General features: G+C 57.0%; 1 protein-coding gene across 1 annotated transcript; it reads right to left on the bottom strand.

Annotated features, from left to right (window-relative positions):
• Positions 1-1,143: 1,143 nt before the first annotated feature.
• Positions 1,144-21,459, bottom strand: LOC117011410 (histone-lysine N-methyltransferase SETD1A-like; the record flags this gene model as incomplete). The annotated part of the gene is made up of 14 exons (XM_033086772.1): positions 1,144-1,566; positions 1,642-1,779; positions 2,747-2,866; positions 2,965-3,075; positions 3,160-3,329; positions 5,317-6,207; positions 6,535-6,792; positions 8,642-8,777; positions 9,022-9,119; positions 10,137-10,224; positions 13,042-13,185; positions 14,569-14,769; positions 19,751-19,942; positions 21,356-21,459. Coding segments are annotated over 14 exons (2,825 nt in total), but the record flags the coding sequence as incomplete, so codon positions are not given.
• Positions 21,460-22,081: the final 622 nt, after the last annotated feature.

The raw sequence follows: 22,081 nt of genomic DNA, 5'->3' as shown, positions 1-22,081 counted from the left end.
GAGTAAGCGATCGGCAGGCACCAGTAATCGACCCCAAAGTGATGGATCAACACAGATCGGGAGGCATTATCAGTCAATCGCCAATCAATCGTTTGCCATGCACTAGCAATCGATCGTCGAGCAATCGATCAGCAGGCGTTATCAGCCGATCGCCGAGCAATCAATCAGCAGGCATCAGTATTCGAGCCCAGAGTGATGGATCAACAGGGATTAGTGATTGAGTCCAGACTGATTGATCGGCAGGCATTAGCTATTGAGCCCAGAATGATGGATTGACAGGGATTGGCAATCAAGCCCAGATCAATGGATCAGCAGTCATTAGCAATGGAGCCCAGAGCACTCAATCATCAGGCATTGGTAATCTAGCCCAGCGCAACGGATTGGCAGGCATTAGCAATCGAACCCAGACTAATGGATTTGCAGGCAGGACTAGTAGAGCCCAGAGCGGCGGATCGAGAGGACACTCTAGGACACGCTCACACACAGTCCCAGACCCCCTCTCTGAGGATCTCAACTCCCTCCTACACCCCCAGGCAACCCCAACCCTTCAACCCCCCCTCCCCCCCCCAAAACAAACAAGGCTGAGGCGGTGCCAAAGCTCAGTGGCCAGTTTATAAAAAGGGGGGGCTCGGGGGCCCCCCCGTATCAACATATGTACAGGGGAGAGGGGCATGTACAGGTATTTACACCCCCCGGGGGTATTTACAGAGCCGGGGGGGAGGGGGGGCCCCAGGGAGGGGGCGGGGGGGAGGGGCAGACCCCCCTCACATCCCCCCCTCCCCTCAGCAGGGTCCCAGCCCCTCCCCCCCCACCCCCTCCCCAGACACACCCCGAGTTTCTACAAGAAACAGCCAAAAAAAAAGGGGGTAAAAGAGCCTTTTTCAAAGGGGGGGGTGGGGCGCGGTGACATCACGGTGACGTCATCACGGGCCCCGTGCGGCGAGGGGAGGGGCAGCGATGTCACAGCCGCGGCGGCACGGACAATGCCACGCCGGACACCGTGTGGCGTCCGCCAGCGATGTCACCGCGGCGTCAGCGGCGGCCCCCGAGGCCAACGGCCGCGGCCAAAGGTCACCCACGGTGGCCACGGCCAAAGGTCACCCACGGCGGCCTCTCTGGCCACCCACGGCCTTCTCGCGTCGTCGGCCACACGTCGGCCCCGGTGGCCAAAAGCCGATGCCCTCGTGTCAGGGGTGGTCCTCAGGTCAACCCTGGTGGCCAGACACCAACCCTTGGTGGCCAAACACCAACCCTGGTGGCCAAACGCGTCCTCGTGCCAGCGCTGGCCCTCTCACACCGAACGCCGACCAAAGCTCCAACTGTGGCCGTCCAAGTCACCCTGGAGCGACCTGAGCTGCCCTCCCTCCCCTCCCCGGCAGCCGGCCGGCGCGGCTAGTTGAGCGTGCCGCGGCAGCTCTCGGTGCGGCACAGGCAGGGGATCTTGGTGTCCTCGATGGGGAACTTGTAGTCGTAGGTGATCTCCTCGTTGACGCCGATCGCCTGCTTCGAGTAGATGACGATTTTCTTCTGCGCCTCGATGGTGATGACCTTGGCGTAGCAGTTGGGCTGGGGGAGGACGGGCAGGGGTCAGCGGGGTGCCCGGTGTCCCCCCCCACGCTCGGGGGCCGCCCCGGGGCTCACCGTGCAGCAGTGGTTGATGAAGCGCGCCAGGTTGCCGCACTTGGTGGCGTCGATGATGGTGTCGTGGTCCACGCGGAACAGGTAACTGCTGCCGATGCCCTCCTGGGCGTAGCGCTTCTCACGCATGTCGGCCACCACCTGCGGGCACCCCGGGGTCACCGCGGCCGCCCCGGGGCCACCCCTGGGCCGGACTGGGGGCCCTCGCGCCGACAGCGGCGGGGACAGGGCGAGAGAGCCGGCCCAGAGTCAACGGCGATGGCCAAAGGCAACGGGGGCGGCCAAAGAACAACTCTGGAGGTCACTGAGGGGCGTCCGGGGACGCTGGGGGGACGCTGGGGACACCGGGGAGGGGTGTGGGATCCTCAGGGGACACTCTGGGGACCGTGGTGACACTGAGGGGACAGCGGGGAGGGGTGTGGGGATCCTCAGGGGACGCTCTGGGGACCGTGGTGACACCGAGGGGACAGCGGGGAGGGGTGTGGGGATCCTTAGGGGACACCGGGGGACACTCTGGGGACTGTGGTGACACCGAGGGGACACCAGGGAGGGGTGTGGGGATCCTCAGGGGACGCTCTGGGGACCACGGTGACACCGAGGGGACAGCGGGGAGGGGTGTGGGGATCCTGAGGGGACACTCTGGGGACCGTGGTGACACCGAGAGGACACTGGGGAGGGGTGTGGGGATCCTCAGGGGACACTCTGGGGACCGTGGTGACACCGAGGAGGGGTGTGGGGATCCTCAGGGGACACTCTGGGGACCGTGGTGACACCAGGGGGACACTGGGAGGGGTGTGGGGATCCTCAGGGGACACTCTGGGGACCGTGGTGACACTGAGGGACACTGGGAGGGGTGTGGGGATCCTCAGGGGACGCTCTGGGGACCGCGGTGACACCGAGGGGACAGTGGGGAGGGGTGTGGGGATCCTCAGGGGACGCTCTGGGGACCGTGGTGACACTGAGGGGACACTGGGAGGGGTGTGGGGATCCTCAGGGGACGCTCTGGGGACCGCGGTGACACCGAGGGGACAGTGGGGAGGGGTGTGGGGATCCTCAGGGGACACTCTGGGGACCGTGGTGACACCGAGGGGACAGCGGGGCCACGCACCTGGCGGATGTTCTGCCCCACGTACTCGATGACCATCTCGTCGGCGGCGATCGGCTCCATGGCGAACAGGCCCCACTCGTGGATGCGGCTGCGGCCGAACCGGAGCCGCTTCTTCCGGAACTGGGGACACGGTGAAGGACACGGTGAAGGACACGGTGAAGGACACGGACACGGCACAAGGGACACACCGGGGTGACCCCGAGCGGCCGCGCGCGCACCTTGAGCTGGTTCAGCTTGAGCAGGTCGCTGTCCGGCAGCGCGGCCGAGCCGATGGCGCTGAGCAGGCGCCGCTGCTCCGAGCGCCGCTCCGACAGCACCCGGTTGGGACCCTGCGGATGGCGGACATGGGGACATGGGGACACCGCGGTGGGGACACGGGCACACCGAGGTGGCCGCGGCCCCGCCGGCCTCACCTGGGTGTCGGGGGCGTCGGGGTCGGGGCGCGGCGCGGGGCAGGGCCGCAGGTACCGCGCCTTCTCGCGCCGGCTGATGGGGTAGTAGCCCTCGCTGCGGGCGCTGCCCGTCCGGTGCTCCCGGCGCTCCGGCCACCGGCGCCGGCGCCGCGGGCTGCTCGTCCTCGTCAGTGAGGGCCGGGGGTCAAGGGGACAACGGGGACAACGGGGAGGGGACGGCGCGGCCGGCGCTGCCCTGGCGTGGCCGGCGGCAACTGCCGGGATCCCAACCGAGCCGAGGATTCGTTCCCAACACCAGTGTCCATCCCAGTGTCCATCCCAGTGTTCCCAACACCCATCCCAGTGTCCCCAACACCCATCCCAGTGACGTCAGTGTCCATCCCAGTGTCCCCAGTGCCCATCCCAGTGTCCCCACTGTCCATCCCAGTGTCCCCAGCACCCATCCCAGTGTCCCCAGTGTCCCCAACACCCATCCAAGTGTCCCCAGTGTCCATCCCAGTGTCCATCCCAGTGTCCCCAGTGTCACCAACACCCATCCCAGTGTCACCAACGCCCATCCCCGTGTCCCAGTGTCCCCAACACCCATCCCAGTGTCCATCCCAGTGTCCATCCCAGTGTCCCCAATGCCCATCCCAGTGTCCATCCCAGTGTCCATCCCAGTGTCCATCCCAGTGTCCATCCCAGTGTCCCCAATGCCCATCCCAGTGTCCATCCCAGTGTCCATCCCAGTGTCCATCCCGGTGTCCATCCCGGTGTCCCCAGTGCCCGTCCCAGTGTCCATCCCAGTGTCCCCAGTGCCTCTCCCAGTGTCCCCAGTGCTCCCAGCGGCCATCCCAGTGTCCCCAACGCCCATCCCAATGTCTCCACTGTCCATCCCAGTGTCCCCAGTGCCCATCCCAGTGTCCCCAGTGTCCATCCCAGTGTCCCCAGTGCCCATCCCAGTGTCCCCAGTGTCCCCAACACCCATCCCAGTGTCCCCAACACCCATCCCAGTGTCCCCAACACCCATCCCAGTGTCCCAGTGATCCCAACAGCCATCCCAGTGCTCATCCCAGTGTCCCCAGTGCCCATCCCAGTGTCCATCCCAGTGTCCCCAGTGCCCATCCCAGTGTCCCCAGTGTCCCCAGTGTCCCCATTGCCCCAAGGATATCGGTGTGGTGCACCCAGTGCGTGTCGTTGAGCCAGTGCCCATCCCAGTGTCCCCAGTGTCCCCAGTGCCCATCCCAGTGTCCCCAGTGTCCTCAGTGCCCATCCCAGTGTCACCAACACTCATCCCAGTGTCCCCAACGCCCGTCCCAGTGTCCCCAGTGCCCAAGGATATCGGTGTGGTGCACCCAGTGCGTGTCGTTGAGCCAGTGCCCATCCCAGTGCCCATCCCAGCGTCCCCAGTGTCCCCAGTGCCCCAAGGATATCGGTGTGGTGCACCCAGTGCGTGTCGTTGAGCCAGTGCCCGTCCCAGTGTCCCCAGTGCCCATCCCAGTGTCCCCATCGCCCATCCCAGTGTCCCCAGTGCCCCCATTGCCCCAAGGATATTGGTGTGGTGCACCCTGCGCGTGTCGTTCAGCCAGTGCCCACCCCAGTGTCCCCAGTGCTCATCCCAGTGTCCCCAGTGCCATCCAGTGTCCATCCCAGTGTCCCCAGCGTCCCCAGTGTCCCCAACACCCATCCCAGTGTCCCCAACACCCATCCCAGTGTCCCCAACGCCCGTCCCAGTGTCCCCAACACCCATCCCAGTGCCCCCAGCACCCCAAGGATATCAGTGTGGTGCACCCTGCGCGTGTCGTTCAGCCAGTGTCCATCCCAGTGTCCCCAGTGTCCATCCCAGTGTCCCCAACACCCATCCCAGTGTCCCCAGTGTCCATCCCAGTGTTCCCAGTGTCCATCCCAGTGTCCCCAGTGCCCATCCCAGTGTCCCCAGTGTCCCCAGTGCCCATCCCAGTGTCCCCAACACCCATCCCAGTGTCCCCAGTGCCCATCTCAGTGTCCCCAACGCCCATCCCAGTGTCCCCAACACCCATCCCAGTGTCCCCAGTGCCCATCCCAGTGTCCCCAGTGTCCCCAGTGCCCATCCCAGTGTCCCCAGTGCCCATCCCAGTGTCCCCAGTGTCCCCAACACCCATCCCAGTGTCCCCAGTGCCCCCACTGCCCCAAGGATATCGGTGTGGTGCACCCAGTGCGTGTCGTTGAGCCAGTGCGCGGCCCCGTCCTGCTGCAGCAGCCTCTCGTAGGTGAGGCGCAGGAACCGCGCGTCCTCGGCGTCCAGCCCCGCGCTCCAGATGTCGTACAGGATCGTCATCTGCTCGAACTCGCTGCGCGGCGCGAACGCCGCCGGGGGCGACCCGGGGGGTGATGACACCACGGGGGGGACCCCACGGGGGCGCAGCCAGCGTTGGGCGCCGCCATCATCATCATCATCATAATCATCATCGTCATCATCGCTGCTGTCGCTGTCGTCGTCATCGCTGTCGCTCGAGGACGAGGGCGGCGGCGGCCGGTGCCGTTTACGCCGCGGGGGCTGCGCCGCTGTGGTGACCCCCGGCTCCCTGTCGGTGACGCCCGGCGGGGGCAGCTCGGCCACCACCTCCTCGGGCGCCTCCAGCACCTCGGCGGCGCCGGGCTCCAGGCACAGCGCTGGCGGCGGTGGCGGCGCTTTGGGGGGCCCGGCGCGCGCCGGCATGGCGTAGTTGTGCTCCAGCAGCACCGGGGGCTCGCGGGGTGATGGGGGCGCCTCCTCCTCCTCCTCATCTTCCTCGGAGTCGGCGTCGCTGCCGCGCGTGAGGGCGATGGCCGCCAGCACCGCCAGGTCCCCGCCGGGCCGGGGCGCGGTGACACCGCCACCCGGAGCCCCCCGCGCCAGCTCCAGCAGCGAGGACGCCCCCAGGTGCTCGGCGGGGGCGCGGGCGGCGGCGGGGGGCGCCCCCCCCCGCACCGGGGTCGTCCCCCCAGCTCTTGACCAGCGAGGCGTGGTCGGCCGGCAGGTTGGACACTGCCCGGGGAGGGGGGGGAGGGGCTGAGGGGGGGGGCGGGGGGGGAGGGCGGGGGGGGTCCCTGCGGCGGGGGAGGGGGGTGGGGGGGGGTGGGGGTGGGGGTGGGGGGGGCGGGGGGGGGGGGGAGGGGGGGGGGGTGGTGGGGGGGGTGGGGGGGGGGGGGGTGGGGGGGGGGCCCGGGCAGGGCTCCTCGGTTTTGCGGCGTTTTTTGGGGGGGGCAGGAGGGGGATGGGGGAGGAGGGGGCGGGGAGGGGGGGGAGGGGCTGTGGGGGGGGGGGAGAGAAAGGGGGAGGGGAGGTCAGTGCGGGTTGGGGGGGGGGGGGCCCCAAAATTCGGGGAGATTTTGGGAACCCCCCCAAAACGAGCAGGAAAAGGGGGAGGGGCTCACCTGGCTTGGGCGAGGGCGGCCGGGGCGGCTCCAGGGGCTCTTCGGCCTCGTCCTCGGAGGAAGAGGAGGAGGAGGAGGAGGAAGAGGAGGAGGATGAAGACGAGGATGAGGAGGAGGAGGATGGGGGGCGTGAGGAGGAGCTGCTGGAGGCGCTGCCCCCGCCGCCCCCCTCGTACAGGGAGAACTTGGAGGAGCCTTCGCTGCCTTCGGCCTCCTCCTCTTCCTCTTCTTCCTCCTCCTCCTCTTCTTCTTCTTCTTCTGTGGGGACATGGGGTGACATCAGCGGGGTCATCTCCCCCATCCCCCAAATTCTGGTGCCCCCCCAATCCCCCAATTCCCTCCAATTTCCCAGAATCCCCCCCAAATCCTCCCCAAATTCCCCCCAAATTTCACTCAATTTCCCCAAATCTCCCCAAATTCCCCCCAATTTCCCCAAATCCCCTCCAAATCCTCCCCAAATTTCCCCCAAATTCCCCTCACCCCTCTGGGGGCTCCCCCAAATCCCCAAATCCCCCAAAATCTCCCCCAAATTTCCCCCAAATCCCCCCAAATTCCACAAATTCCCCCCCAAATCCCCCCAAATTTCACCTAAATCCCCCCAAATCTCCCCCAAATCCCCCCAAAATCCCCCCAAATGACCCCAAATTCCCCCCAAATCCCCCCCAGATCCCCCCAAATTCCACAATTTCACCCAAATCCCCCCAAATCCCCCCTAAAATCCCCCAAATCCCCTCAAATTCCCCCCAAATTCCCCCAATGTCCCCAAATTCCCCCCCAAATCCTCCCCAAATCCCCCCTAAATTCCTCCTAAATCCCCCCCAGATCCCCCCAAATTCCCCCTAAAATCCCCTCAAATCCTCCCAATTTCCCCAAATCCCCCCAGTTTCCCCAAATCCCCCCCAAATCCCCCCCAATTCCCCCCCAAACCCCCCCAAACCCCCTCACCCCTCCGGGGGGCTCCCCCAATGTCCCCAAATCCCCCAAATCCCCCCAAATTCCCCCAAATCTCCCTCAAATTCCCCCAAATCCCCCCAAAATCCCCCCCAAATGACCCCAAATTTCCCCAAATCCCCCCAAATTCCCCCCAGATCCCCTCACCCCTCCGGGGGCTCCCTCAATGTCCCCAAATCCCCCCAAATTTCACCCAAATTCCCCCAATGTCCCCAAATTCCCCCAAATCTCTCCCAAATCTCCCCTAAAATCCCCCAAATCCCCTCAAATTCCCCCAAAATCCCCCCAAAAATCCCCCCCAAATGACCCCAAATTTCCCCCCAATTCCCCCAAATCCCCAAATTCCCCCCATGGCCCCAAATCCCCCAAACCCCCTCACCCCTCCGGGGGCTCCCCCAATGTCCCCAAATCCCCCCAATCCCCCCCAAATTCCCCAAATCTCCCTCAAATTCCCCCAAATCCCCCCAAAATCCCCCCCAAATGACCCCAAATTTCCCCCAAATCCCCCCAAATTCCCCCCAGATCCCCCTCACCCCTCCGGGGGCTCCCTCAATGTCCCCAAATCCCCCCAAATTTCACCCAAATTCCCCCAATGTCCCCAAATTCCCCCCAAATCTCTCCCAAATCTCCCCTAAAATCCCCCAAATCCCCTCAAATTCCCCCAAAATCCCCCCAAAATCCCCCCAAATGACCCCAAATTTCCCCCCAATTCCCCCAAATCCCCCAAATTCCCCCCATGGCCCCAAATCCCCCAAACCCCCTCACCCCTCCGGGGGGCTCCCCCAATGTCCCCAAATCCCCCCAAATCCCCCGCAAATTCCCCCAAATCTCCCTCAAATTCCCCCAAATCCCCCCAAAATCCCCCCCAAATGACCCCAAATTTCCCCCAAATCCCCCCAAATTCCCCCAGATCCCCCTCACCCCTCCGGGGGCTCCCTCAATGTCCCCAAATCCCCCCAAATTTCACCCAAATTCCCCCAATGTCCCCAAATTCCCCCCAAATCTCTCCCAAATCTCCCCTAAAATCCCCCAAATCCCCTCAAATTCCCCCAAAATCCCCCCAAAATCCCCCCCAAATGACCCCAAATTTCCCCCCAATTCCCCCAAATCCCCCAAATTCCCCCCATGGCCCCAAATCCCCCCCAATCCCCCTCACCCCTCCGGGGGGCTCCCCCTCTCCTCTCCCCGTCCCGGCGGCTCTGGGGGGGCGGGGGCGCCTCCCCCTTCCCCCCCCTCCTCCTCCTCCTCCTCTGCGCGGCTTCGGCCTCGTTCTCCTCCTCCTCCTCCTCCTCCTGCGGGGGCGCAGCGGGGTCAGGGGGTTCCCAGAGCGGTTTTGGGGTGGGTTTTGGGGTTTTTGGGGTGGATTTTGGGGGTTTTTGGGGTCCCACCTTGGGACTCCTCCCCCTGGCACGGAGGGGTCGGGGGGGTCAGGGGGTTCCTGGGTATTTTGGGGGGGTTTTTGGAGGGTTTTTTGGGGGGTTTTTGGGGGGTTTTTGGGGGGTTTTTGGGGGGTTTTGGGGTTTTTGGGGGTCCCACCTTGGCCGAGGAGGACTCCTCGGACGCCTCCTCCCCCTCGCTGTCCAGACGGAAAAGCTTCCGGCGCTTCCCGGCCTCGGCGCGGGGCGGCTCCTTGTCTGGGGGGAGATTTTCGGGGTTTTTGGGGGGTCTGGGAGGGGTCTGGGGGATTTGGGGAGGATTCTGAATTTTTGGGATTTTTTGGGGATTTTTGGGGATTTTTTGGGGATTTTTTCGGGGATTTTTTAAGGTTTTTGGGGATTTTTTGGGGTTTTTTGGGGGGTTTTTTGGGGGGTTTTTTGGATTTTTTCAGGGATTTTTTGAGGTTTTTTTGGAGTTTTTTTGGGTTTTTTGGGGTTTTTTTCGGGGTTTTTTGGGGTTTTATTTGGGGTTTTTTTGGGGATTTTTTTGGGTTTTTTTGGGGGATTTTTGGGGATTTTTTGGGGATTTTTTAGGTTTTTTTGGGTATTTTTTGGAGTTTTCTGGGGGGGTTTTTTGGGAGTTTTTTTTTAATTTTTTGGGGAATTTTTTTGGGTTTTTAGGGGTTTTTTTGGGGGGGTTTTTTGGGGGGTTTTGGGGTTTTTTGGGGGATTTTTTGGGGTTTTTTTTGGGAATTTTTTTCGGGGTTTTTGGGGATTTTTTTGGGGTTTTTAGGGGGTTTTTTGGGGATTTTTTTGGGGTTTTTGGGGTTTTTTTGGGGGGTTTTTGGGGGGTTTTTTTGGAATTTTTTGGGATTTTTTTTGGTTTTTTGGGGGTTTTTTTGGGGTTTTTAGGGTTTTTTTGGGGGGAGTTTTGGGGGGTTTTTGGGGTTTTTTTTGGGGATTTTTGGGTTTTTTTGGGGATTTTTTGTGGTTTTTGTGGGGGTTTTTTTTGTTTTTTTCTGGTTTTTTTTGAGGTTTTTTTGGGTTTTTTGGGATTTTTTGGGGATTTTTTGGGGATTTTTTCGGGGTTTTTTGGGTTTTTTTGGGGTTTTTTGTGGGGGGGTTTTTGGGGGTTTTTTTTGTGAATTTTTTGGGATTTTTTTTTGTTTTTTGGGGATTTTTTTGGATTTTTTTGCGGAGGTTTTTTTGGGTTTTTTTTGGGATTTTTGGGTTTTTTTGGGGGTTTTTTTTGGGTTTTTTGGGGAGGGGTCTCACCATCCTCATCCTCCTCGGGGGGGGTCGGGGGCCGGGGCCGTTTCTCCTCCGCGCCCTCGCCGAGCTCCGAGGGCTCTTTCCTTTTCACCTGGGGGGGAAAATGGGGAGAAAACAGGGAAAAAGGGAAAAAAGGATAAAAAAATGGAGAGAAACGGGGAAAAAATACAAAAAAAAGGGGCAAAAAACCCAAAAAAGGGGGAAAGAATGGAAAAAAAGAAAGAAAAATCAGAAAAAATCACAAAAAAAAAATCCAGAAATAAAAAACAAGGAAAAAAAAATTCCCCAAAACTTCTAAAACTCTTCCCCAAAAATGAACACCCAGCACCCCAAATTCCACATAAACACCTTAAATAAAATCTCCCCACCCCCCCAAAACCCCCCCAGGACCCCCCAAATTTTGTACCTTGAAGGAGGAGAGTCTGAGGGCCCCCCAGGACCCCCCAAATTCCCCCCAGGACCCCCAAAATCCCCCCAGGACCCCCCCAAATGCCCCCCAAAATTTGGTACCTTGAAGGATGGGAGCCTGAGGACCCCCCCAGAACCCCCCAGGACCCCCCAGATCCCGTCCAGGACCCCCCAGGACCCCTCAAATCCCCCCAGGACCCCCCAAATTTTGTACCTTGAAGGAGGAGAGTCTGAGGGCCCCCCCAGGACCCCCCAAATTCCCCCCAGGACCCCCCAGGACCCCCAAATCCCCCCCAGGACCCCCCAAATCCCCCCAGGACCCCTCAAATCCCCCCAGATCCCCCCAGGACCCCCAAATCCCCCCTCAAACTCCCCCCAAACCCCCCCAAAATCCCCCCCAAACCCCCCAAATTTGGGTACCTTGAAGGAGGGGAGCCTGAGGACCCCCCCAGGACCCCCCAGAACCCCTCAAATCCCCCCCAGACCCCCCCAGATCCCCCCAAATCCCCCCCAAATTTGGGTACCTTGAAGGAGGGGAGCCTGAGGACCCCCCAAACCCCCCCAGGACCCCCCAAATCCCCCCAATTCCCCCCCAAACCCCCCCAAATTTGGGTACCTTGAAGGAGGAGAGTCTGAGGGCCCCCCCAGGACCCCCCAAATTCCCCCCAGGACCCCCCAAATCCCCCCCAAATTTGGGTACCTTGAAGGAGGGGAGCCTGAGGGCCCCCCCAAATCCCGTCCAGGACCCCCCAGGACCCCCCAAATCCCCCCCAGGACCCCCCAAATCCCCCCAGGACCCCCCAAATTTTGTACCTTGAAGGAGGGGAGCCTGAGGACCCCCCAAATCCCCCCCAGGACCCCTCAAAACCCCCCCAAATCCCCCCCAAATTTTGGGTACCCTGAAGGATGGGAGCCTGAGGACCCCCCCCAAACCCCCCCAGGACCCCCCAAATCCCCCCAAATTTTGTACCTTGAAGGAGGGGAGCCTGAGGGCCCCCCAAACCCCCCCAAAATCCCCCCAGACCCCCCAAATCCCCCCCAAACCCCCCAAATTTGGGTACCTTGAAGGAGGAGAGCCTGAGGGCCCCCCAAAATCCCCCCCAGGACCCCCCAAATCCCCCAGATCCCCCCAGGACCCCCCAGGACCCCCCAAATTCCCCCCAAAATTTGGTACCTTGAAGGAGGGGAGCCTGAGGACCCCCCAAATCCCCCCAGGACCCCCCAAATCCCCCCCAAATCCCCCCAGGACCCCCAAATCCCCCCCAAATTTTGGGTACCTTGAAGGATGGGAGCCTGAGCGCCCCCCAAATCCCCCCAGGACCCCCCAAATCCCCCCAGGACCCCCCAAATTCCCCCAGGACCCCCCAGATTTTGTACCTTGAAGGAGGAGAGTCTGAGGGGCCCCCCCAGGACCCCCCAAATCCCCCCCCGGACCCCCCAAATTCCCCCCAAATCCTCCCCAGGACCCCCCAAATCCCCCCCAAACCCCCCAAATTTGGGTACCTTGAAGGATGGGAGCCTGAGGGCCCCCCCAAATCCCCCCAGGACCCCTCAAATCCCCCCCAGGAGCCCCCCAAATGACCCCCAGGACCCCCAAAATTCCCCCAGGACCCCCAAAATCCCCCCAGAACCCCCCCAAACCCCCCAAAATTTTGGGTACCTTGAAGGAGGGGAGCCTGAGGGCCCCCCCAGGACCCCCCAAATTCCCCCCAGGACCCCCCAAATCCCCCCAGAACCCCCCAAATCCCCCCCAAAATTTGGTACCTTGAAGGATGGGAGCCTGAGGACACCCCCAAATTCTCCCCAAGCCCCCCCAGAATCCCCCCCAGGACCCCCCAGATCCCCCCAGGAGCCCCCCAATCCCCCCCAGGAGCCCCAAATCCCCCTCAGAACCCCTCAAAATCCCCCAAATCCCCCCAAAAATCCCCCCCAAATCCCCCCAGGACCCCCCTGGACCCCCCAAATTTGGTACCTTGAAGGACGGGAGCCTGAGGACCCCCCAAACCCCCCAGGACTCCCCCAGACCTCCCCCAGGACCCCCCAAATCCCCCAAATTTTGGGTACCTTGAAGGAGGGGAGCCTGAGGACCCCCCCAGACCCCCCAGGACCCCCAAATCCCCCCCAAACCCCCCCAAAATTTGGTACCTTGAAGGACAGGGGAGCCTGAGGACCCCCCTCAAACTCCCCCCAGATCCCCCCCAGGACCCCCCAAATCCCCCCCAGACCCCCCCAGGACCCCTCAAACCCCCCCAAAATCCCCCCAGGACCCCCCAAATTTTGTACCTTGAAGGAGGAGAGTCTGAGGACCCCCCCAGGACCCCCCAGAACCCCCAAATCCCCCCCAGGACCCCCCAGGACCCCTCAAACCCCCCAAATTTTGGGTACCCTGAAGGATGGGAGCCTGAGGACACCCCCAAATCCCCCCAGGACCCCCCAATTCCCCCCCAGGACCCCCCAAATCCCCCCCAGGACCCCCCAGGACCCCCCAAATTTTGGGTACCTTGAAGGAGGGGAGCCTGAGGGCCCCCCGCAGCCCCGAGCCGCCCCCCCGGGCCCAGTCCACGAGGGAGAGGAGGGCGGGGGGCGGCTCCTTCGGCCTCGCCCGCTCGGGGGCCTCGTCCCGGCCCCGGCCCGACTGGAACGGCTGGGGGGGGGGGAAAACAGGGGGGTCAGGATTTGGGGGGTCAGAATTTGGGGGGTCAGAATTTGGGGGGTCAGAATTTGGGGGGTCAGAGGGGGATTTGGGGGGTCTCAGATGGGATTTGGGGGGTCAGATGGGATTTGGGGTTATCTCAGGTGAGATTTGGGGAGGATTTATGGGGTCAGAGGGGGGATTTGGGGGAATTTCGGGGCTCTCAGATGGGATTTGGGGGGGATTTGGGGGGGTCTCGGATGGGGGATTTGGGGGTCAGATGAGATTTTGGGGTTTATCTGAGGAGAGATTTTGGGGTTTATCTCAAGTGGGATTTTGGTAATTTGGGGCTATCTCAGGTGGGATTTTGGGGATTATCTCAGGATTTTGGGGTTATCTCAGGTGGAATTTGGGGTTAAACTCAGGTGGGATTTGGGGAATTTGGGGTTTATCTCAGGTGGCATTTGGGATTTATCTCAGATGGGATTTTGGGGATTATCTCAGGATTTTGGGGTTAATCTCAGGTGGGATTTGGGGACTTTGGGGTTAATCTCAGGTGAGATTTTGGGGTTATCTCAGGTGGGATTTTGGGGTTATCTCAGGATTTTGAGGTTATCTCAGGTGAGATTTGGAGTTTATCTCAGGTGAGATTTGGGGAATTTGGGGTTTATCTCAGGTGGGATTTCGGGTTATCTCAGGTGACATTTTGGGTTATCTCAGGTGAGATTTGGAGTTTATCTCAGGTGGGATTTTGGGGTAATCTCAGAATTTTGGGGTTATCTCAGATGGAATTTTGGTAATTTGGGGTTTATCTCAGACGGGATTTAGGGTTATCTCAGGTGGGATTTTGGAGTTTATCTCAGGTGGGATTTGGGGATTTTGGGGTTAGCTCAGACAGGATTTCTGGGGGGATCTCACACGGGATTCAGAGAATTCTGGAGATTATCTCGGACAGGATTTTGGGGTAACTCAGATGGATTTTGGGGATTTTGGGGTTATATCACACAGGATTTTGGGGTTTCTCTGGCAGGATTTTGGGGTAATTTAAATGGATTTTGGGGTCTGTCCCACCTTGACCTGCTCCTCCTTGCGCTCCCACCAGGCGTCAAAGGCGCGGGGATTTGGGGATATCTCACACAGGATTTTGGGGATATCTCAGGTGGGATTTTGGGGATTTTGGGGTCTCTCTAACAGGATTTTGGGGTAAATCACACAGATTTTGGGTTCCCACCTTGACCTGCTCCTCCTTGCGCTCCCACCGGGCGTCGAAGGCGCGGGGATTTCAGGGGGTAACTCAGATGGATTTTGGGGTAACTCAGACAGGATTTTGGGTATTTTGGGGTGTCTCTAACAGGATTTTGGGGTGATTTAGATGGATTTTGGGGTCTCTCTGACCTTGACCTGCTCCTCCTTGCGCTCCCACCAGGCGTCAAAGGCGCGGAACGCCACGTTCTCCACCATCTTCCTGTTGAGGTCGCGCTGCATCGTCGCCTTCATCTCCTGCACCAGCGCCGCCAGCACCCCCTCCACGGGCCCCCCCGGCCGCGGGGACCCCCCCAGGGACCCCCCCAGGGACCCCCCCGGCACCCCGGGGGGCTGCGGGGGCGGGGGAGGGGGCGGCGGGGGGGAGGGGCGGGCTCGGTGCCGGGGGGTCGCTCCTCCACGAACTGGGGGGAGAAGGGGGGGAAGGGCGCGAAGGGTGGGGGAGGGGGAGGGGGGTGTGGGGGGGTGAAGGGGGGGAAGGGCTTGGAGCCCCCTCCCCCCGCGCGGAGGCGGCTCAGGAGCTGCGTCTGGAGCTGGAAAGAGGCCGGGACCCCCCCCCCCAGGCCAGCGGGAGCCCCCCGCCCCTCCCCCCAGGCGGCCCAGGAGGTCGAACAGGGCCGGGGGGGAGGCCCCGAAATCGGGGAGGGGGCGCGGGGGGGGGGGGCAGGGCCACGGCCATGAGGGGCTGGGGGGGAGGGGGGGGGGAAGGACGGGGGAGGGGGGGGCTCGGGGAAGGGGGAGGGGGGCAGCGGGGGGGGCGCGGGGGGGGGCGTCGGCGTCGTCGGAGGAGATTTCCATGTCCTCCCCCGAGGAGAGCTGCAAAAAAAACCCAAAATCAGTGAAAATTAACCCAAAATCGGGGTAAATCAACCCAAAATTGGGGTAAATCAACCCAAAAATCTGAAAATGAACCCCATTTCCATGTCCTCCCCCGAGGAGAGCTGGAAAAAAAACAGATAAAATTGGGGTAAATTGACCCAAAATTGGGGAAATGAACCCAAAATTGGGGAAATGAACCCCATTTCCATGTCCTCCCCCGAGGAGAGCTGTGAAAAATGAACCAAAATCAGTGAAATTTAACCCAAAAATCAGTCGAAATAGAGAAATGAACCCCATTTCCATGTCCTCCCCCGAGGAGAGCTGGGGGGAGAAAACCCAAAATTGGGGTAAATTGACCCAAAACTGGGGTAAATCAACCCAAAATGAGTGAAAATGAACCCAAAATTGGGGTAAATCAACCCAAAATTGGGGGAAATCAAACCAAAATTGGGGTAAATCAACCCAAAATTGGGGAAATGAACCCCATTTCCATGTCCTCCCCCAGAGGAGAGCTGGGGACAGAAATGAACCAAAATTGGGGTAAATTGACCCAAAAATCTGAAAATGAACCCAATCTCCATGTCCTCCCCCGAGGAGAGCTGAGAAAAAAACCCAAAATCAGTGAAAATTGACCCAAAATCGGGGTAAATCAACCCAAAATTGGGGTAAATGAACCCAAAATTGGGGAAATGAACCCCATTTCCATGTCCTCCCCCGAGGAGAGCTGGAAAAATGAACCAAAATCAGTGAAATTTGACCCAAAATCAGTGAAAATGAGCCCAAAATTGGGGTAAATGGGGAAATGAACCCCATTTCCATGTCCTCCCCCGAGGAGAGCTGGGGGAAAAATTAACCAAAATCAGTGAAATTTAACCCAAAAATGAGTGAAAATGAGCCCAATAATCAGTGAAAATTAACCCAAAATTGGGGAAATGAACCCCATTTCCATGTCCTCCCCCGAGGAGAGCTGCAAAAAATTAACCAAAATCGGGGTAAATTGACCCAAAATTGGGGTAAATCAACCCAAAATGAGTGAAAATGGACTCAAAAATCAGTGAAAATGGGGAAATGGGGAAATGAACCCCATCTCCATGTCCTCCCCCGAGGAGAGCTGGGGGGAAAAAAAACCAAAATCAGTGAAAATGAACCCAAAATTGGGGAAATGAACCCAATCTCAAAGAGAAAATTGGGGTAGATTAACCCAAAATCAGGGTAAATGAACCCAAAATGGGAGAAAATGGACCTAAAATTGGGGAAAATGAACTCAAAATGAGTGAAAATACGGAAATGGACCCAAAATTTGGGTTAATGGGTTAGGGTTAGAATGAGAGAGAAATGGAAACAGAGTGAGGCGAAACGAACGCAGAATGAGTGAAAACAGAGAAATGGACCCAAAATGAGTGAAAATGAACCAAAATCAGTGAAAATGAACCCAAAAATCAGTGAAAACGAACCCAAAATTGGGGGAAATGGGCCCAAAATGAGAGGGGAACTGAGCCACAGTGAGGGGAAATGGACCTAGAATGAGTGAAAATGGGGAAACAGACCCAAAACTGGGGAAATTAACCCAAAATCGGGGTAAATCAACCCAAAATTGGGGTAAATGAACCTAAAATTGGGAGAAATGAACCCAAAATCGGGGGAAATGGACCCAGAATGGGGGAAATGAACCCAAAATGAAATGGGAACGGACCCAAAGTGAGAGAAAGTGAGAGAAAATTGGACAAAAATGAGTAAAAACAGGAAAATGAACTCAAAATTGGGAAAATGAACCCAAAAGTGAGAAAAAACGAACTCAAAAATGGGGCAAATAAACCCAAAATCAGTGAAAATGAACCCAATATTGGGGTAAATGGACCTAAAACTGGGGGAAACGAGCCCAAAATGAAATGGGAATGACCCAAAGTGAGGGGAAAGTGAGTGAAAACTTACACAAAGATGAGTAAAAACAGGGAAACGAACCCAAGATCAGGGAAATGAACCCAAAGTGAGGGGAAACAAACCCAAAATCAGGGAAAATGGACCCAGTTTGGGGGGAAACAATCACAAATTGGGACCCCAAATTCCCCAAAATCCCCCAGAGTGCCCCAAAATCCCCCAAAAATTCCCCAAATTTCCCCAAAATCCCCCAAATTCCCCAAATTTCCCCCAAAACCCCCCAAAACCCCCCCAAAATTCCCCAAAATCCCAACTCTGGGTCCCAAATCCCTCCCTCCCAAAATCCCCCCAAAATCCCCCAAAATTCCCCAAATTCCCCCAAAATCCCACCCACACCCCCAAAATTCCCCAAATTCCCCCCAATATCCCCCCAAAATTCCCCAAATTTTCCCCAAAACCCCCCCAAATCCCACCCAGACCCCCCCCAACCCCCCCAAGCCCCTCCCCCACTCACCCCATCCTGCCCGTTGGCCTGGGGCGGGGGGGGCAGCGCCGCTCCATCCCCCCCCTCCCCCCCCTCCTGCCCTTCCTCCTCCTCCTCCTCCTCCTCCTCCTCCTCCTCCTCCTCTTCCTCCATCTCCTCCTCCTCCTCCTGCGCTGCGGGGGGCTCCCCCTGCTCTCTGGGGGAGGGGGGCGGGGGGCTGGGGGGGGTGTGCGGGGGGCGGGGGGGGTCGTGCCGCCCCTCCCCCCCCCGCCCCTCCCCCTCCCCCTCCTCCTCCTCCTCGGGGGGCGGGAGGAAGAAGTGCGCGCGCTGCTCCTTGAGCAGGGCCTCGATGCGCGAGTCCAGGCTGGGGTGGGGGGCGAAGGGGACGCTCTCGGGGGTCCCCTCGGGGGCGGGGGAGCCCCCCCGGGCGGCGGGGGGAGGGGAGGGGGAGCGCTCGGGGTGCGCGGGGGGGAGGGGAGGGGGTGGGGGTGGGGGGGGTGGGGGAGGGGCGCGGCGGGTTCTGGTGGTGGGGGAGGGGAAGGGGAAAAAAGGGGAGCCCCCCTGTGGGGGAGGGGGAGGGGGGAGGGGAGGGGGGGGGATGGAGGGGGGGGGAGGTGGGGGAGGGGCGCGGCGGGAGGGGGAAAAGCCCCGCCCCCAGCGCCGGAGGAGGCCACGCCCACCGCAGCAGCCCCTCCCCCACCCCCGTCGGGGGGGGCGCGGCGGGGGGAGGGGAAGGGGTCGGGGGGGGGGAAGGGCAGCCTGGAAAAGAAAAAAAAAAATAAAATAAAAGGGGGGGGAGGGGTCAGCGGGACCCCCAAAATTTGGGACCCGTCCCCCACCCCCAAAATCACAAAATGTCAAAAATTTCAAATTCCACCCCAAAATCCGGGACCCCCCCCATAAAATTCTGCTTTTTCCTGAATTTCCACCCCAAATTTGGGATCCCACCCGAAAATTAAATTTTTCCCCCAAAATTAATTTTTTTTACCCAAAATTCCAATTTTTCCCCAAAATTAATTTTTTTCCCTTTAAAATCCCATATTTTTCCCCCAAAATTAAATTTTTTGCCTCCAAAATTCCAATTTTTTCACCCAAAATTAATTTTTCCCGAAAATTCCATTTTTTCCTCTAAAATTATTCTTTTCCCAAAATCCCATTTTTCCCTCCAAAATTCCATTTTTTCCCTCCAAAATTCCATTTTTTTACCCAAAATTAACTTTTCCCCCAAAATCCCATTTTTCCTCCAAACCTAATTTTTTTCCCTCCAAAATTCCATTTTTATCCCAAAAACTAATTTTTTTTCCTGTAAATTAATTTTTTTCCCAAAATTCTATTTTTTCCCTCTAAAATCGCATTTTTTCCCCAAAAATTAATTTTTTTCCCTCCAAAATTCCATTTTTTTACCCAAAATTCCATTTTTTACCCAAAATTCAATTTTTTTCCCGCAAAATTAATTTTTCACCCAAAATCCCATTTTCCCCCAAAATTAATTTTTTTACCCTCCAAAATTCCATTTTTATCCCAAAAATCTCTTTTTTTCCCCAGAAATTAATTTTTTTCCCAAAATTCTATTTTTTCCCACAAAATTATTTTTTTCCCCCAAAATCCCATTTTTCCCTGAAATTAAATTTTTTCCCTCCAAAATTCCATTTTTATCCCAAAATATTTTTCCCCCATAAATTAATTTTTCCCCCAAATATCAATTTTTTCTCCCCAAAATTCCATTTCTTCCCTCAAAATTAATTTTCTCCCAAAATTAACTTTTTCTCCCAAATTAATTTTTCCCCCAAAATTCCATTTTTTCCCCAAAAATTAAATTTTTTTCCCCCAAAATTCCATTATTTTCCCCCCAAAATTAAATTTTCCCTCCAAAATTCCATTTCTTCCCCCAAAATTAATTTTTCCCCCAAAATTAATTTTTTTCCCCCAAATTAATTTTTCCCCTAAAATTGTTTTATTTCCCAAAAAATTTATAATTTTTTTCCCAAAATTCCATTTTTCCCCCAAAATTAATAATTTTCCCCAAAATTAATTTTTTCCCCAAAATTCCATTTTTTCCCCAAATTAATTTTTTCCCCAAAAATTAAATTTTTTCCCCCCCAATCCCCTCCCCCCCGCCCCTCCCCCACTCACCTGTACCCCGCGGGGGTCCCGAAGGGGGGGCCCGGGGGGGGAGGGGCGAAGGCCCCGAACGCTCCCCCCGCCCCTCCCCCCCCCCGCCCCTCCCCCCCCCTCGGGGGCGGGGCCGTTCCCGGGGGCGGGGCCGGGGGGGGGAGGGGCGAACTCGGCCGAGGGGCGGCGCCGGGGGGGCTCGGCCGGGGGGGGCTGGGGGGGACAGGGGGTCAGGAATGCAGGAAAACAATAAAAAAAAATAAAATTAAAACCAAAAAATAAACCCGAAAATACCAAAAATCCCAAAATACCAAAAATCCCGAAAAACCAAAAAATGCCCCCAAAAATCCCCAGAAACATCCCCCAAGAAAACAAAAAAAACCCCAAAAAAACCCAAAACGAACCCAAAAACAAACCCAAAAAGCCCCCAAAACAATCCCAAAATACCAAAATCCCAAAAAAAACCCCAGAAAACAAACCTGAAAATACCAAAATCCCAAAAACCCAAAAACATACCCAAAAAAATACCCAAAATACCCAAATTGCCCAAAAAACCTAGAAAACCCAAACACAAACCCAAAACAAACCCAAAAATCCCAAAAACCCCCCAAAAACCAAAAAACAAACCCAGACACACCAAAAAAACCCCAAAAACCCCTAAAAAACCCCAAAAAACCCCAAAAAACCCAAAAAACAAACCCAAAACCACCAAAACCCCAAAACAAACCCAAAAACAAACCCGAAAAGCCTCCCCAAAAAACCCAAAAAACCAAAAAAAACTAAAAAACCCCAGAAACCCCCCCAAAAAAATCCAAACCCCAAAAACCCAAAAAACCAACCCAAAATCTACAACAAAAAACCCCAAAAAACCCAAAACCGACCCTAAAATTAACAAAAAAAACCCCAAAAAAACCAAAACCGACCCTAAAATTAACAAAAAAAACCCCAAAAAAACCAAAACCAACCCCCAAACCCCATAAACCAACTCCAAAAACCCAAAACCAAACCCAAAATCCACAAAAAACCAAAATAAACCTCCCCAGGAACACCCAGAACCCATCAGAACACCCAAAAAAACCCCAGGAACTCCCCCAGGGACCCCCAAAATCCCAATAAAACCCCCAAAATCCCCAAAAACATCCCCCCAAAAACCAAAAAAGAAACCCAAAGCAAACCCAAAAACAAACCCAAAAAACCCCATAACCCCAAAAACCCCAAAATACAAAAAAACCCTCAGAAAACCCCAAAAAAATCCGAAACCCAAAAAACCCCAAACTCAAAAAAACCAAACCCAAATCCACTGAAACAACCCCAAAATCCACAAAACCAACCCCAAAAAAACAAAACCAACCCTAAAATCAACAAAAAAAAACCCCAAAAAAACAAAAACCAACTCCCAAACCCCAAAAAACGCCCCCAGGGACCCCCAAAATCCCAATACAAAAAACCCAAAATCCCAATAAAAACCCCCCAAAATCCCAATAAAACCCCCAAAATCCCAATAAAATCCCCTCCCCCGCCCCTCCCCCTCACCGTGTCCCCGCGCTCCCGGTGTCCCCTCCCCCTCCCGGTGTCCCCTCCCCCTCCCGGTGTCCCCTCCCCCTCCCGGTGTCCCCTCCCCCTCACCGTGTCCCCGCGCTCCCCCGCCGTTTTTCCCGTCCCCGTGGGCACCGTCTGGGGGGTGTAGGAGCCGCTCACGATCAGATCGTAAAGTTTCATTCTCTGCTGGCCTGGAACACAAAAAAAACACCAAATAAACATCTTAAAACACCCCAAAAATCAGCCTGAAATCAGCCCAGAGAGCTTCATTCTCTGCTGGCCTGAAAGAGCCAAAAACATCAAAATCACCCCAAGAATCAGCCCAAAAATAATCCTGAAATCAGCCAAAATCACCCCAAAACACAGCCCAGAGAGCTTCATCCTCTGCTGGCCTAAAACACAAAAAAACCACCAAAATCAGCCCAAAAAATCACCCCAAAAATCACCCAAAACACAGCCCATAAAGGTTCATCCTCTGCTGGTCTGAAAGAGCCAAAAACAGCAAAAATCAGCCCAAAAAAAGCCCCAAAAATCACCCAAAATCACAGCTCATAGAGCTTCATCCTCTGCTGGCCTGAAACACCCAAAAACAGCCAAAATCACCCCAAAAATCAGCCCAAAAATAATCCTGAAATCAGCCAAATCACAGCCCAGAGAGCTTCATTCTCTGCTGGCCTAAAACAAACAAAAATTGCCCAAAAACACCTTAAAACACCCCAAAAATCAGCCTGAAATCAGCCCAAAATCAGCCCAAAAATCGCCCTGAAATCAGCCCAAAATCAGCCCAAAAATCGCCCTGAAATCAGCCCAAAA

The sequence above is a fragment of the Catharus ustulatus genome, unplaced genomic scaffold (genome assembly GCF_009819885.2).
Source record: "Catharus ustulatus isolate bCatUst1 unplaced genomic scaffold, bCatUst1.pri.v2 scaffold_138_arrow_ctg1, whole genome shotgun sequence".
Lineage (NCBI taxonomy): Eukaryota > Metazoa > Chordata > Aves > Passeriformes > Turdidae > Catharus > Catharus ustulatus.
Note: the sequence above shows the minus strand (reverse complement) of the source record. Positions and strands in the feature narration are given on the sequence as shown.